Below are 16524 nucleotides of genomic sequence, written 5' to 3'. Positions count from 1 at the left end.
CGGTCCCTGTTAGGATTGGTTGGCTGTTAGTAGCTCTTTATTACTTCCTGGCATCAAAACAGGTTTCCAAGTGATCATACAGAGATAAGAATGTTTCTCTAGTTATGTGTTACTGAACCTAATAACTCACGTTGACATGATCTGTAAAGGGCGGCTACCATCAGAAATTGTTGAAATTTTCCGTTTCTTTTGGCAGGGGTTTGAAACTCTGGAAATTCTACGGTGAAACAAACGTACTTTAACTTTATCTTCATCGACAAGAATGTGTACACAGAGTGTGTACAGTTTTTCTGTAATTAAATAAAAGACAGACAGTTATTCACAACAGACACCTCTCGTCGGTAGACAGACACCTTGATCACACACATAACTTAAAAGTTTGAAGAGAGTACTGGGCTTATATTAGCTAAATAATCCCTGCTTTGGATATGTCAATTTTAGGGTAGGGCCTACTTAGGGAACGGGGATTGGGGGGGGGGGGGTGGTTATTTTCGGATAGAAAATTACCTTTTGAAATCTTTGAATAATATTGGGAAGGGACACCATGTCTTTCATTTAACAGGCATCCCAGAAATTGAACCATGGCGTGTCTACAGACAGAAGGTGTCACCATAACTTTTTTTTAATGTATTTATTTACATATCTACCGTACAACTACGTCATTTGGAACTGATAAATTATGTATATTTAGAGTGTACAAGGGCACCCAAATGCAATTTTTCGTAAAAAGGTATTCCGCTGGGGGCTCGTTGCTAGCGGAGAAAGGTGGATTTCTTGTGTCGTAATTTTTGTAGCGCGCGTATGGGAGAAACGCGAAAGGCGCGAGAGGGCCACGCGAGGAAAAAATCGAGAAGACGCCGTCTTCTCGATTTTTTCCTCGCGCGGCCTTCTCGCGATCGCGCACTCTATTAAACGCGCTGAAAACTACACAGACGCTGCCTCGTCCCCAGGCGTCCTCGTCCTTGGTCGTGCACGGTTCGCTTGGTGTTGTGGGACTGACAATCCCCGCGCTCCCTGTTTTCCCGCCTTACCGCCTCAACGTCCGGCCAATCGGCGCCTGGGGACGAGGCAGACACAGACGCCTGCTACGCAGGCTAGTGTCGCTGGGAGACTCGTTCTAGTTTATAGAGAGAAGTGTTTTATATTCTTAAAAGCAATGCAAAAAAATTGCCTAGAATGCATTACAATACAGCTAGTTCATCTCCACTCGTACCACCTGCTTTGTTGATGGAATTCTGAGAGGAATAATGTAAACAAACCTCACACCACCCCTTCCCCTACTTCGCTTGGAAACATGGCAGGAACGCAAGATGTAAAATTGACAGTAGCTTGAAAATTGCTTTTTAAAATGCTTTCTTACTGATTGTTATGGCCCTTGAACAGAATTCTTCCAAAATTGCTCTTTGGGTTCCCCTTGGTGGACACAAGTTTACCTAGTGCAAGCATATTTATAACCTCGCTGCTATAAGCTTAATTACATACAGTATTTATTTAAGATAAAATGCAGAAATGTCAGAAATGAACTAGGCGGTAATGTTGCTCATTTCTTGTACTAATAAATGGCATAAACTGTACAGACAACAATTACATATTGTTTGTCTTGAAATGTTAAATTTAGATAATTGAAGCTTTTGAGCACGTCTGTGGACGTGTTGGCAGTACATACGGGACTTTGTACCTCGTTCTTCCCAGAATTCAGCCCGCCCTGCAGTTTGTTCCATACGGGTGCAAGTTTAATATTTGTCTTCCTCGGCTATATCGAGGAAGTAAGGTTTGTGGGCTCAGAGTTATATAAGTGGCCTCGTTTAAACCTATACTGTTACTGTAGATCTAGAATAAGGACTTGTCCAACAGACAGACCTGAGCTATTACATCAACAATCTCCTATCTACATCCAAGATTTGTTAACGCACTACCAACCTTCAATAACCCTCCGATCGTCACACTCTTCACGCTTTAACCCTGTCCAATTCCACCTTAAGTCGTATGGGTCTCGAGCTTTTGCTGTTTCGTCGCCTGAACTCTGGAACAGTCTACCTCTTTTTATCCGCTCATGTGACAATTTAAGTTCTTTTAAATCAAAACTCAAAACTTATCTTTTTAAAAAAACTAATTACTCTTAGCGATTTTTACTTTTTATTACTTTTAATGTACATTTTTAATTTTTAAGATTTATTCAGCTAATTTTAACGATTTTTTATAGATTTGTAAAGCGCCTAGAGCAGACCTGGATAGGCGCTATAAAAATGTTTTATTATCATTATTATTATTATTATTATTATTATTATTATTATTATTATTATTATTATTATTATTATTATTATTATTCTCAAAATAGAATGTAATTAGAATGTCCTAGGTGACTACATATTGGTAAGTTATGCTAAGTTACGGTATGCATTGTATGCATTTCTTTGTGAGTAGTAAATTATAGAATGTTGTTAAATAAAATGTTTAAAAACCCCAAGGACATTCTACTTAACGGCTTAACCTTAATAGAGCCTAAATCAAGGCTCGAAATCCTAGATTAATGCGTGATTCTTCGTTGAATCAAAGGTCTTCTTATACCTTCGAACCTGCATTTGGATTAATGCCATTGTGCTGTCGTGTTAGTGATGAAATAAACCTTGCAGGTAAAACTCAAATCACATATATTCCAATAAACGTGCATTTACATGGGCTATTTTCAATGTGTACCAACATGGAAATAAAGATATTCCTATTTACATGGTAACTATGCTCAAAATTCTACGAAAGGTTACCGTTTACCTTCAAAGATTTATCTAAAACTAATAACTATTGTTTCTCTAAAACTAATTGTTTTTTAATTTTGATGAATATACAGGAATTTTCGTGACTCCTACACAAACTTCTTATCACGTTGTCTCAAAAGTTCCAACTCAAAGCGATTTTATCATGATTTCGGTAAGCTGTAAACTGCTTTTGGTTTTGTTTCTCAAAGACAACAAAAAATCTAATATCTTTAAAATTTCCGGAACTTCACAAATAAGCTCAACTAATGATGACTCTTGCTTGCAACGATGTCAAAATAATTTAACGAATACAGTAATTGAAAAGGAAAGTGAATGAAATGCCAAGTTGTATAATAGCAGGGCAATATCATAGTGAGAATCTCATTAAAAATTAAGGGTCTATAAATCACTGAAATTTGTTAGAATGACAAAGTCTGTGTAGTATTCACCTTCAACTCTATGTTATGAGTTGGGTGAAAGCAAATCACTTGTTATATTTAAAAAAAATACAACTGAATTTCGGTAAACCAGGTACATGCACGTTGCCACTCTCTCTAAAAAGCGCCAGAGTAGGTTTTGCAATTTTTGTATAAGCTCCGTTACTCCAATTTGTGCTGGCATTCCAGTGATATCAATCTTGTCAAACAAACAAACAAAGGACCAAACAAACAAACCAGAGATAACTGGGATACCACATGTCATGTGATTTCCGTGCCTGTTCTTTCCTGAATATGAAACGAAAGCTTACTCTGAAAAACCCCTCAAGTAACTCGATTGAGTCTCAGCTTAAATGTTTTCTTGTTCTGACTTGTTAAAATTTTTTTCTTGATTCTTGTTTTTTTTTTACTATAAAAGCTTACTAGTACTGACGCAATTGTGGTAAACACAAAAGTACATTAATTGTGAGTTTTAAAAAATAAAATATTAGCTGTCCTTAACTCTCTATGACCGAGACAGTCATTTTAAAAGAATCAACAAAATAAAATCAATTCGAGTATAAATAATAAAACTTATATTTGTATAAAAGACACCCTAAGCAGGAAGATTTGATGCGGAACCCCCCCCCCACCCCACCTAATTCACTTAGAACGCTGTTTCCCTTAATGTTTGCAAAGGCAACTTTAGTCGCGAAAGTAAATTCTGTTCCTTCCGTAGAAAACATTTCCCGTTTACGCGCAGAGGAAACAATTTTTGGAAACATTATTCACGTAACTTTGTTTTTCGACGACCCTAAATATTTTTAGTTAAAACTGAAACGTTCAAATACCCATCCAGTTAAGATAACGTACTTAACATCCTTCTCTTGCGTCATTTGAAAGCCTGGCAAAACAAACTATTACAGAGCAGCTATTGAAGTGCTACTATATGATCACATTTTCACCCCTTGCGACTTCAGGCATATCATACAGAATTTCATCGTTCATGAAAAACGGTGTTTTCGATTTCAAATAAATTATTTGTATTAGTTCCGGAGACATTTTAAAAGCTGTCATTTAAGATGTGAATATTGTTCATCGTGGTGTAAGATAGGTAATGAACGTTTATTCGTTTGTCTCACGATAGAATCGCTTTGAGATGTTGATCGCGACGTTTCGACTGCAATACTGCTAGTCCTCATCAGGCGATGAGGTCGATTGTTTACGCGTCGCTATTTATGCACGATGGTTCGCTGTGATTGGTGCATTTCGATCCTCATTATTATTCCGACTAACAGATGATGTTCCCTCAGAGGTCCGCTTTGTAGTTGAACGGCTGTTATGCTTTCTGATCGTAGGTATCCATGCTTCAGGAATTTCAATTCCGTTATCTCTATTGATGTTATTAGAATGAAGTCTTATTTGGATAGCATTTTTGACCCTGCGTGTGTATTGGTGAGGGTCACGATCGATAAACTTGACTTAATTCCATAAAGGAATATGCCCCGTTTCGTTTGCGCTCCGAAACTGCGGAGGTTTGTGTATGAGCAAGCCTTATGTATCTGTCGTGTTCTCTTATCCTGTATTGCATCGCTCTCCCTGTTTCCCCTATATATATTTTGCCGCATTCACATGGAATTTTGTATACAACACCATATTGTTTGCCTGGTTCTAGGGCGTCTTTCGGTCGTACTAAGTAAGACCGAAGAGTTGTGTCAGATTTAAAGACGGTGCGAACACCTTGTTCTTGTAGGCAGCGGCGAAGAACCTCTGATACACCTTTAATATAGGGTAAAACCACAGTAGATTTAAATTCCTGCGTGGGTTCGTTGTTGGCTGTTGGTCTTGTGGTCTTAGTTAGTTTTCGTATGTACGAAGCGGACCTCTGAGGGAACATCAGCTGTTCATTACCTATTTTAAAAGCTTTAAAAACTTATAAAATATGCAAATTACGGGACTGATAACGTCATTTTTACTCAACTCATTATGTTTGCTGGCAGACTAATAGTTCTACAGGTGCCACACTAACGGTTATAATAAAATTCTGATACCATGACATCTCACTCTCTTCAGTCCCCACCAATCTGTTTTCAACATTTTGGTATTTTCCAGCCCCAACCAGGCCAAGACGTGTACCGTTCCCATTTATATGCTTGTCAGTTAACGCACATGAGGCATTATTGGCAATTAGTATAATTCTGATTGGTCGGGAAGCTCAGTTTATGGAAATTTTGCAAATTAACTACCAAGGCTTTTGGACCGAAAATATTTTCAAGAGATGATTTTCAAGGCATTGGAATTGATCGTAAACATGGTGGTTTTGGTTTTGGAGATCGCACGCGGCCATTTCAGATCGACTGACAAAACTTTGATTATTTAGTTCTCTTCTAACCGGAGCTAGTAAGTTCGAGAGGATTCACACAATTGCTCAGACGTCACCAACGATTAAACAGAGGTACCAGGTATCTATTTTTTTCGTAGTGTTAGCTTTGTTCCGTTTTATTGCTAAACCTCGAATGTATATTACGATAAGATAAGAACCTTATTTAACGTAACACTCCACTTAGCTAAAAGCAACGACTTCAATCGAGCAATTTAAAAACTGGTTTACACGTCTGCAACCGACTACTTGTGTTTGTTTTTTTCGTGTTTTCTATTGTTATTTTGCAGTTTTTGTCATTCATCTCTAAAAATTATACTAAAACAATTATTCACCTCAGGCTCAGTGATTATGGTTGAATAAGTGAGTGATTATTCAACCATAATCACCTCGCCTTCGGCGAATAATTGTTAAGCTTAAATATCAAAACAGAAGGGCAAAATTGGCCAGAAAAGTCTTGAGCATCGGGGAGTCTGAACCTAGTATGTTGCCTTGGTAACAAACGTTTTAAGCTCATATTGTGGAACACGACAAGTAGAGTGTTACTACATAGAATCAACAATTTCCGAGACAAATTGGTTGGGAGATCTCTTTCTTCACATTTGTTCAAAATTCGGTTGAGTTTATGACGTCATCACTTCGCTAATTTGCATATTTTAAAAACTTGAACATCTCGGGAAAGAAAAAAGATATTTAAAAGCAGTAAACGGCGTTTTTCTTCTAACACAGAGTAATTGTAATTTTTTGGAAACGACTTAGATAGGACAGATGTGAATTTCATCATAGAAGCACAACCAATAGAGTCTTTGTTGGTGTGACGTCACTGTCTTCAGGTGAGGTCACAACCTGGATTGTTTTCTACTTGGAAAAGCGCAGAAATGCCGCCAAAAGTGAAGTTACTATTGGTATTACCACTCAAACTTTCTATCAGTCCTAACACTAGCTAATCAACTACACTCTTTTACACAAACCGAACGGTAACCAAGTTGAGATATTAACAAGGTTTCTACATGTACAAACATGGACTACACATCCACTATTACTCGTACAAAGCGCTTACTTCAGCGCATGTTTTATCATCTGAGTTATTTTCCTCGCTGCAGTTGTTTAAGTCCTCAGCAAGCCAGACTTGGAATTCCTCGCCATTGGACACGGACAAAGAGGGAGAAAAATCATCCAAGCGGAGTTCGTCGTCATTGCTCGTGGCCCAAGGCAAGTCGTAATACTTATTATAAACACAGTCGCCTCCTCCATTCATATAACTACTGTGCGGCAGAAGGCTATTTCGGTTGGTATCAGTGATGTGTACTCCAATCATAGCAAAACAGCCCCATCTAGACTGCGAGCTGGCCTCGCTGGTATCACAGATCAAGTGACCAGATACGTATTTTAGCTTGAAAGTGATAATTTTACCTGAAGTTGGAATCGCGAAGGATCCATAAATATCATCTTTGGACCCGAAGCAAACTGAAGATGGAGACATCTGGAGCCAGTTTTCTGTAATAAATAACATCAGACGTTTAATACCGTTTTAACCCTTCAACCGCTTCCGCTTTTGTCTTGTCCTCGGAAATTCCTTATTACTTTGCCCATAGTGGTAAATATTAAATACAATTTTTAAAATACATTGTTTTTGTTACAGTTAACGTAATTATTTTAAATGGAAGCATTATGCCGTGGGAGTAGCCTAAATTCCAAACGTCTTCCTGGGGTCACACGCTTCCGCGAAAAGAAGTCTAAACCAAATAGCTATGTACTAATGCCGTCCGGTGACGCCACTACCAAAAACCAGGTGGTTATTTTGATTGGCTAATTTAAAAAATTCTAGCATGACTATGTGTAATTATAAGTAAATTTTAACGCAGAGTGTAATTTGCCCCTGAAACGCATGCAAATCTATGCTTGTTTCAATTTACCTGCGGATGCAGAATCGGTATTGAAAGCTGGGTTTAAGTTCTTTGCGTTCGACGCCTCGACATGCAGTCATTTTCCAAGTTAAATTTCTTGTTTTGTCAACAAGCTCAACTCTCATGACCATCCAGTGAATATCTTTAATTAGTATATACTCAAACAGTGAATAGAGTTTTTGGCGCGCGCTGATTGGCTACTCAAACTCCAAATATCTTATGTTATTATTATTTAACACATGCGCGCGCTGCCCATATATGGTCAAAATGTTAACACTATCTGTCATCCGTACATAACAGATATCCTGCGATATACGTAGGTTGCGAAGATTTATCCGAAATCTTGTAAAGCGCTGCATAATTACAGTTTTTCTATCTGCAAAATGTGTTTCGTTGACAATCTGTCGAAAAATAAAACAATTATCCTGCTTTTCGACGAAATACCGTCGTCGGCTAAGTATCAGGCGATATTCCGCGCGATTTCGCAGGATAATTGTTAACTATTCACCTCCGAGCAACTCGCGCGCGAAAACTACACTCGTTAACGGAATAAACTGATCAAAAGTCATCCTTTCGGGCTATATTATCTCACGGTTTGAGTATATACTAAAACAACTATTCACCTCAGTGTCCGTGGCTAGTGCTAGCCACCGACATTGAGGTGAAAAGTTGTTAACTCATTATTGTCTTGTACTTGATTGTTCCTTTTCTACCAGAATTTGTAATCGTCTAAATAGATGGCAATCGAGTACTCAAGAGTGTATTTGTTCGTACAATGCAATACAATCAATACAATCTTTATTAACGTATTAACCCCCCTAAGCTAAAAAGCTAGTTTACAGGTGCGCCACGAAATAAAAATAGAAAAAAGAAAAATGAAAACTTCGCTAGAAGTGTATAAATTAAGTTAAACTATAATTAAGAATGACTACGTGTTACAATATTTTTGTCTAACTAAGAATAAAATGTAAAAATTATAAAAAATATTTAAAAAAAGTAAAATTGTAAAAATTTTGTTAAAAAAAATTGTTACACTACTCGGTCAAATTTGCAAATTTTTAGCTCGGGTGTACCGCTGGAATTCAGAGACCCTTGATCTGTACTAGACTATGAACAGCTGCATTTTCCAACCCTATTCTAGACAAGACACCAAAACTCCTTACCCATGCTAGAGCTATTCATCAACGCTTTCTTGGTCATAAATATAACCAAGGTTCACTAAAGTTGCTGTATTTTTCGCTGTGCCGATCTTCAGTTAAAAAGTTGTTGGCCGGGAAACCACAGGGAGCCCATAAAAGCGGCGTGACTGTTTGTATGTTCGAAATAAGAAATGTATAGTGATATTGAAAGGGTCTTATCATCAAAAACTTATTTGGAGTAATATCTATATGTTTAAGGTCAAAATACGTAAACTTACCTCAGCTGTTGTCTGTTGTCGTAATTGAGCCTCAAAATGGCGAATTTGGGCGATTTGGAGGGTTTTTAACTTAACGTGAAGAAACATATTCGAACGTAAAAACAGTCACGCCGCTTGTATGGGCCCCCTCTGTGGAAACTTTGTCTATATTCATAAACTAATTGATTAGTTAGTTGACCAAAACTCTACTATAACTGTACCCTATCCTTGGCTAAACTGCCTGATAACCATATCCTTCACAGCGGCACATTATCATTGTAGCGAGACTATGGGTGTACCCACCCACTCACGTGCCTCGAGGATATTATTATGAAAGCACTATGTAAAGGCAGTTCAAATGACGAGTAAAAATGTCCAGCAATGCTACACACTAAAATGTCTAATAAGATATTTATTACAGCGCCATTGGATAGCGCCATTCATGTTTTAGGTCTAGTTTTTAAAACGTAATGTAAATCAGATTTCTCGTTTTTATTTTTTATTCTATCTTCACATAGATTTTACACATTGAAAAGCACCTTTGAGCTCCAGGAAATGGCGCTATAAAAATTCTTGTATTATGATAATGATTATGATTATGATTATGATTATGCAATGTCCTCTTTTCCCAAAATGCTGACTTTCCTCCACTTCCTTCGAGTAACTTTCTCTAAACGTGCAATTGAAATCCACTCGAGCGAAAGTATTTATGTAATTTTATTTTCGAACTCTCAATTATTTTCATTGGTTGCTGTAACAAACTTACCTGTCTCACAGCGTGTTCCAATGAATCCTGGTGCACAGCTGCACTCAAATCCGTTCACACCGTCGGTACACGTTCCGTTGTTAAGACAAGGATTACTTGCGCACTCATCGACATCTATTTCAAACAGAATAGAAATAGTGATGTTTTAATGTTGTGAGTTCTTGTATTATGATTATGATTAATTTTTGTCTTATTATTATTAGTAATAGTAATTGGACTGAGTGGAGTACAATTCAGGGAGTAATCGGGCGAGTCACGGTCCTATTTGAAATTACGAGACGAGATCCAAAATTACTAAATAATCGTGTCAATAACAAAATTCGAGGTTAGGAAGTCTTTGGGAACCTTTTTTTGTAAGATAAAGTCAAAAGTTAATTCAATTGGTTGTACAAAAAGTAGGAAAACAGCAAGAAAAAAACACATTCAAGTGCGCGCGATCGACGCGCGAATGGCGTAGGTATCCAATTACAGGTATCCAGTTGCTCAAATTGGATACCTGTAATTGGACACCCACGTGATTGCGCGCTTATTAGTATACGTAATTGGACTACATGCTGTCCAATTTGGAAATAATTTGATGAAAAAAATTCCGAGGGCAGCCAAAATTGGACGAGGCCGTAGGCCGAGTCCAATTTGGCTGTCAGAGGAATTTTTTGAATCTAATTATTTCCAAAATTGGAAGGGCATGTAGTCCGGTTACATATTAATTATATAGCTTGTAGTCAGTGAATCCAGCATAAACAACAAAACTTATGTCCAGAACGGGAAAAGCATTCAGACAACAATAGTAGGCATAACACAACACATGCAATTCACTCAGAGCATTGTCTTCACAAATAAAACTTAAACAAAACAGTGCAATTTTATTCACCTGAGTTTGCGAAGCTTGCTACAAAGTGAGTGAAAACACTGCATCAATCAATGAAAGTCGTAAACAAAGTGTCCGAAGAGCTTAACAACTTCTTGAATGTGACATACTCCTTTCCACTATATCGTTCGTACTTCATCGCCGTCTTTTCTTTTCGAATTTCAGCAAAAAACGACAAAGAATTGCATCTAGCTCATGCCTCATGGCGATGAACATCTGACAGATTTCTTGCTTCGCTTCGCTGCACTTACGGTCACCCAAGTTTTGTACTATTGGAGGTGTTTTGCTCTTGGTTTTTGCTTCTTAGTGTAGCTAGCTTCTGACAACGTAGAAAATTTCTCTTTGTTGTTTCTATTGCTGAAAAGCTCAAAAGGAATAGAAAAACGTAGCAAACTTGCTCCATAAAATTCCGCCATTGTCGACTCACAATGCGACCAGTTTACAGCGCTGACGCTATGCTTTGTGCTAATTGGCTAATATCCATCACATGTTGTGTTTTCTTCGATTTGATTGGCCGAGACGAAACTGTCCAATTTATTTTAAATTGGACAGATTGTGAATTTTACCAAAAAATCCTAATTGAAACTATCCAAATTTAATACCAAATTGGACAGTTCCCAGAAATTAAGGAAAAATAGCTGTGCTGACAATATAGGATTTACTGACGGCTATATAATTATGCGACAAATAGGCGCGCGCAGAACCAATCAAAATTGAGAATTTTGTTATTTATACGATTATTATTATTATAATCGTATCTATAACAAAATTCTTGATTTTGATTGGTTCTACGCGCGCCTATTTGTCGCGTAATCGGCGCGAGATCACGTGGGCGCCCAATTACAGGTATCCAATTTGAGCAACTTCAATTTGGATACCTGTAATTGGACACCTACGCCATTTGCGCGTCAATCACACGCATATAAATGGATTCTTTCTTGCTGTTTTCTCACTGTTTGCACAACCAGTTGAATTTTATACCATTGACTTTTTAACACTAAAAAAAGACTTCCTAACCTCGAATTTTGTTATTGATACGATTAATTAGTAATTAGACCTCGTGTTTTACAATTCAGACAGTAATCGTGCTCGTAAATTAATTACTCGCCCGATTACTCCCTGAATTGTACACCACTCAGTCCAATTACTATTACTTACTATTATTATTATTATTATTATTATTATTATTATTATTATTATTAATGACATTGATATAGAAATAGAGAAAGGTCGAGAACGAATCCAATAGCTTCCAAAAGACTCTCAAATTACATATGAAGCGAGAATAATACGTATAAAATTTTTATAGCTTTTCTTTTCTTTTAATATTCACTATTTCTAAAATTTGATTTTGAAATATAGAAAAAATAAATTACATATTAGAAATGATTTTAAGATTTTAATTCTCGCTTATACAAAGACAATGTTACCTTTTTATATAGTTTTTTGGTAATTCTTAATCCTTTTATCGGTACTTGTATTTTTGAATGATTGCGTGAAATAAAGTTGTGTATTATTATTATTATTATTATTATTATTATTATTATTATTACAGTATTATGGATGGATCAGAAGCCGAATTTCATTTGCATTATTAAGATATGCATTCAATTGTCTAAGAGGCTCCAGGGCAAGAACTATACTCTATATTCCAGTCTTTTTAATATATTAGAAGTGATTTTAAGACGCTTTTCTCGCCAAAACAGACATTTTATTTACTTTTTTATATAAGGATGCCAGCTGCTTTTTAATTCGTAATCTTTTTATCAACGTGTGTATTTTTAACGATTATGTGAAATAAAGTTATTGTATTATATGAAAAAAAAATAATAATTATTATTATTTTCATTATTATTTTTACACTGACATTGACGTTGTTACACTGACATTAGCGACCTTCAGATTTGACTACAAGTACGATATCGAGTACGAGTACGACTTTAGAATTTCGATAAATTATAACCCCCAAACTATAACTCTTCCCTGTCGCTGACTAACACATAAATAAACATTACGAATAAGATTGGTGTGATACGAGAACGGGAAAAAGCGTCTGTACTCAAAGAGAGTTCTTGACATTGAGCATGGAACATTTACACCTTTGGTCTTCACCACAACTGGTGGAATGGGAAAGGAATGCTTGAGGTACCACAGTCGACTAGTGGAGCTGATTGCCATTAAGAAAGGAGAGCAATATGCAAAAACCATGTCATGGATCAGAAGCCGGACTTCATTTGCATTATTAAGATCTGCAATCATTTGTCTAAGAGGCTCTAGGGCACGAAGAAGACCTCAACGAGATATTAAGAACACTAACATTGACATTGAAATTGCAGAAAGTGTATATTGTAAATAGTTTAAATAGTTTTTCTTTTGTTTTTAATTGCTACTCGCGTACGCCGGATCACATCAAACGCACAATGTAACTATTATGTTTCCCTTGTATTTTAAATCGCTCATTCCAATTTTAAACGCTTCTCAGCTTTTATCCATTTTCTATATAACATATTTTGCTTTTCATTTTAACGACTGTATCATAGAACCGTTTATTGTAAATTGTTTTGCTCATAGATAATTATCACAGAAGTTTTTAAATAAAGAATTGTTTTATATTATTATTATTATTATTATTATTATTATTATTATTATTATTATTTCTGCAAGGAAAGTTGTCAGCTGCAATGAAACTCCAAGATAACGAATTAAACAAAGCTCATCTGGCCTTCTCGACTTATCACCAGACGTCCTGCGAGGGCTACATGACAAGCACCCAGAGGCGGCCGATATTGCAGAGGAGAGTTTGTTGCACGGTTCGGTTGATTATATTCCACCAAACGTGTATGAACTCATAGATGAAGAAATGATTTACAACTCAGCAAGCAAAACCAAGGGCTCAGCAGGGCCATCGGGAATGGCCTCGGAGATTTATAGGAGAATCCTGTGCTCTAAGAACTTTAAGGCTGAGGGTAAAATCCTAAGAGAAGAGATAGCTGTGTTCACGAGAAATCTGCTTAAGAAATCGTACCATTCATCTTTACTCGCGATAGAAGCCTTTACATCTTGCTGACTTATCCCGCTCGACAAGAACCCTGGAATCAGACCAATCGGTGTTGGATAGGTCCTGAGGCGAATAGTGGGAAAAACGGTCAGCGGTTTCTTAAAGGAGGAAATAGAAGAAGCGGCAGGCCCCCTTCAAGTTTGTGCTGGTCATAATGCAGGAGTGTCCAGATCATGTGCAAAGAAATGGCTCTCTATGTAATTAACACCAATAGAAGCCCATCTGCGGTGGAGGTGAAATACTTTCGCAAGAAGGCACCACGGAGGGGTACCCCCTAGCGATGCCATGGTACTCAGTCAATACATCTATAATGATTCAGAATCTGAGGGCGCAATGCTCGATGATTAAACAGGTATGGCTTGCAGACGACTCTGCTGGAGGAGGGAGAATTGCGCGGTTGTACGACGGGTATATGCAATTGAGTAAAGAGGGAGAAAAGTATGGGTATCTTGTGAACGGATCAAAGAGCTGGCTGATTGTCAAGTCTGAGGTACTGGCAGATGAAGCAAAGAGGGTGTTTGGAGATGAAGACAATATAACAACCGAAGGTCAGCGCCATCCAGGAGCAGTCATTGCGTCGCAAGAATACAAAGATCAGTATTGTTAGCAGAAAATTCGCATATGGAAAGTGGAAATCGAACGGCTCTCCGAAATTGCAAAGAGTCAGCCTCGCACAGCGTACATTTCCTTCACAAAAGGGGACAAGTCAAAGTTCACCTACTTCATGCGCACTATAGATTCGTTTGAGAATTATGTCGATCCAATCCAGGAGGCGATTGACGACCTACTTCTTCCAACTTTGTTCGGTCAATCAGAGCCTCTCCCTAACGAGGTGCGTTTACTTGCCACCTTAACAACGGCTCAAGGGGGACTGGGCATGCCAGATTTGAGAACTGAGGCGCCACAACAGTTTGCTGCCTCGAAGTCAATAACTACTGCGCACGTAAATTCTATCACATCGCAGAGTACATTTATGGCGCCAGACGAAAGCTCTACAGAGGAACTTAAGAGACATCAACAGTCACTTAAGAGGGCGCGTGACAAAGAGAAAATGGAAAGCATTGACTCAACTCTTTCCCCAGATCTGCTGCGACTAATTGATCAATCGAGAGGCAAGGGCGCAGGCTCTTGGTTAAATGCGATGCCTCTCGCAGATCAGGGCTTAGCCCTTAATAAGCAGGAGTTCAGAGACTCGCAACGCTTACGGTATAATTTGCCCCTAGTCGATCTACCAAGTCTATGTGAGTGGGGGGATAAATTTACTGTAGGCCATGCCCTCTCGTGTAAAAAGGGGGGCTTTGTAGCGCAGAGACACGATGGTGTCCGTTATTTATTAACGGCATTCATCAATAAGGTCTGCAACAATGAATGAATGCCTTTATGCCTTTAGTTTTATACATGATTTTGAATTTTTATAAAATTTCGTATATTAATTTTATCAATTGAACTTTGTAAATAATCTTGAATTGTGAATAAAGTTATTATTATTATTATTATTATTATTATTATTATTATTATTATCCAATGTTTTTTCCCAAAATGCTGATTTTCCACGACTTCCTTCGAGTGACTGTGTTTAAACGTGCAATCGAAATCCACTCGTGCGAAAGTATTTATGTAATTTTATTTTCGCACTCTCAATTATTCTCACTGGTTGCTGTAATGAACTTACCTGTTTCACACCGTGTTCCAATGAATCCTGGTGCACAGCTGCACTCAAATCCGTTCACACGGTCGGTACACGTTCCGTTGTTAAGACAAGGATTACTTGCGCACTCATCGACATCTATTTCAAACGGAATAGAATTGTTGTGAGTTACAGGTCACAAAGAAGAAATAATTTCTTCCAAACGTCAGAAACTTGATATCGTCGGATAACATGCTCCTAGATAGGGTTTACATGTTTTGTTTGATAAGTAAGTTACGAGTAGTCGTCAAAGGACTGATGTGGACGTACTATGTGATAAAACATCTACTGATCTAGTTACAAATATAGAAAACAAGGAAGTAAGATAAAATTAAGAAAACGCGCGTGCGTGTGACAGCTCGTTAGATCGCAATTTTTACTTGAAGGCGACGAATGTGTGGAAATTTTGTCCAAAATGTTCCAGCTGCCTTTTTACAACACGCTTAATTGATTTTTTTAGAAAAGTCGTATCAATATCTCAAGTTTTCCAAAATTTGCCTTGCGTTGTGCTACAGGATACATCATTTTTATGGTCAACTTTCGACCAAGGAGCGCGCGAAAACTGTGTCATTAATTGTATAACGCATTTATTTATTGTAATATAAAGCTTGCCTGTTTCGCAGTTCTTTCCAGTAATACCATCCATACAAAAACAGGAATAACCGTTGTTTGCATAAATTGATACGCACATTCCATTGTTCAGGCATGGTGAACTCATGCATGGAGACTAATTAAGAGAAAAAGAAAAACATTTATGTCAGTTCATAAAGCCAACAACGACATATACATAATTATTCACATCGCATTTTCAAACTCATATAAAGAGAAGAGACAGAAAGAATAAGCTATTACAACGATTCTGTAATCATCTTTTTCCAGCCACGAAAAAATGAGCATAGTCTGAACATTGAAAATAGTCTGAGCATAATTGAAAATTGAAAATAGTCAGAGCATGATTGAAAATAGTCTGAGCATAATCGACACTCCCTCGAACACGTGCATGTTTACTGTACCAAGCCTGGGGTAGTTAGTCAGGTTAGTAGACCCTTGACGGCGAGGATCAGGACGACAGCGAATTTTGTTTGCAATTATCTAAATCAATGTTAGTCTGTCACTCAGTGTCCGAGCTTTCCTTAGCTGATTTATGCGATTGATGCATTGGCAGTTTTCAAATTTCAAATAGAAATTTAAAAGAAAATTGCGTTCATGGTTTACGTCCTGTAGGGTTAGGGTTCTGTAGAAAACGCAGAACTTGGTCATATCGCGTTGTTGTTTTACAGAGTTTGTTTATCG

At 37.5% G+C, this 16524-nt stretch overlaps 1 protein-coding gene and 1 pseudogene across 4 annotated transcripts in view; one reads left to right on the top strand and one right to left on the bottom strand.

Moving 5' to 3' along the window:
- Nucleotides 1–3846: 3846 nt before the first annotated feature.
- LOC144665726 (uncharacterized) overlaps nucleotides 3847–16524 on the bottom strand; it is a 121880-nt gene continuing 109202 nt past the window's right edge. For 3 of the 4 annotated variants that reach the window (XM_078527020.1, XM_078527019.1, XM_078527021.1), the window contains exons 3-6: nucleotides 15844–15958; nucleotides 15217–15330; nucleotides 9619–9732; nucleotides 3847–7046 (exon numbers count right to left, since the gene is read on the bottom strand). In XM_078527020.1, coding sequence (XP_078383146.1) covers nucleotides 6589–7046; nucleotides 9619–9732; nucleotides 15217–15330; nucleotides 15844–15958 — 801 coding nt within the window. In that variant the 3' untranslated portion in view covers nucleotides 3847–6588. The remainder of the gene's footprint in view (nucleotides 7047–9618; nucleotides 9733–15216; nucleotides 15331–15843; nucleotides 15959–16524) is intronic. The other variant, XM_078527022.1, reaches the window with a different exon arrangement.
- On the top strand, nucleotides 13825–14916 carry LOC144666562 (uncharacterized; annotated as a pseudogene).

Source organism: Oculina patagonica, chromosome 9 (genome assembly GCF_052425735.1).
Source record: "Oculina patagonica isolate OP01 chromosome 9, crgOcupat, whole genome shotgun sequence".
Classification (NCBI taxonomy): domain Eukaryota; kingdom Metazoa; phylum Cnidaria; class Anthozoa; order Scleractinia; family Oculinidae; genus Oculina; species Oculina patagonica.
Note: the sequence above shows the minus strand (reverse complement) of the source record. Positions and strands in the feature narration are given on the sequence as shown.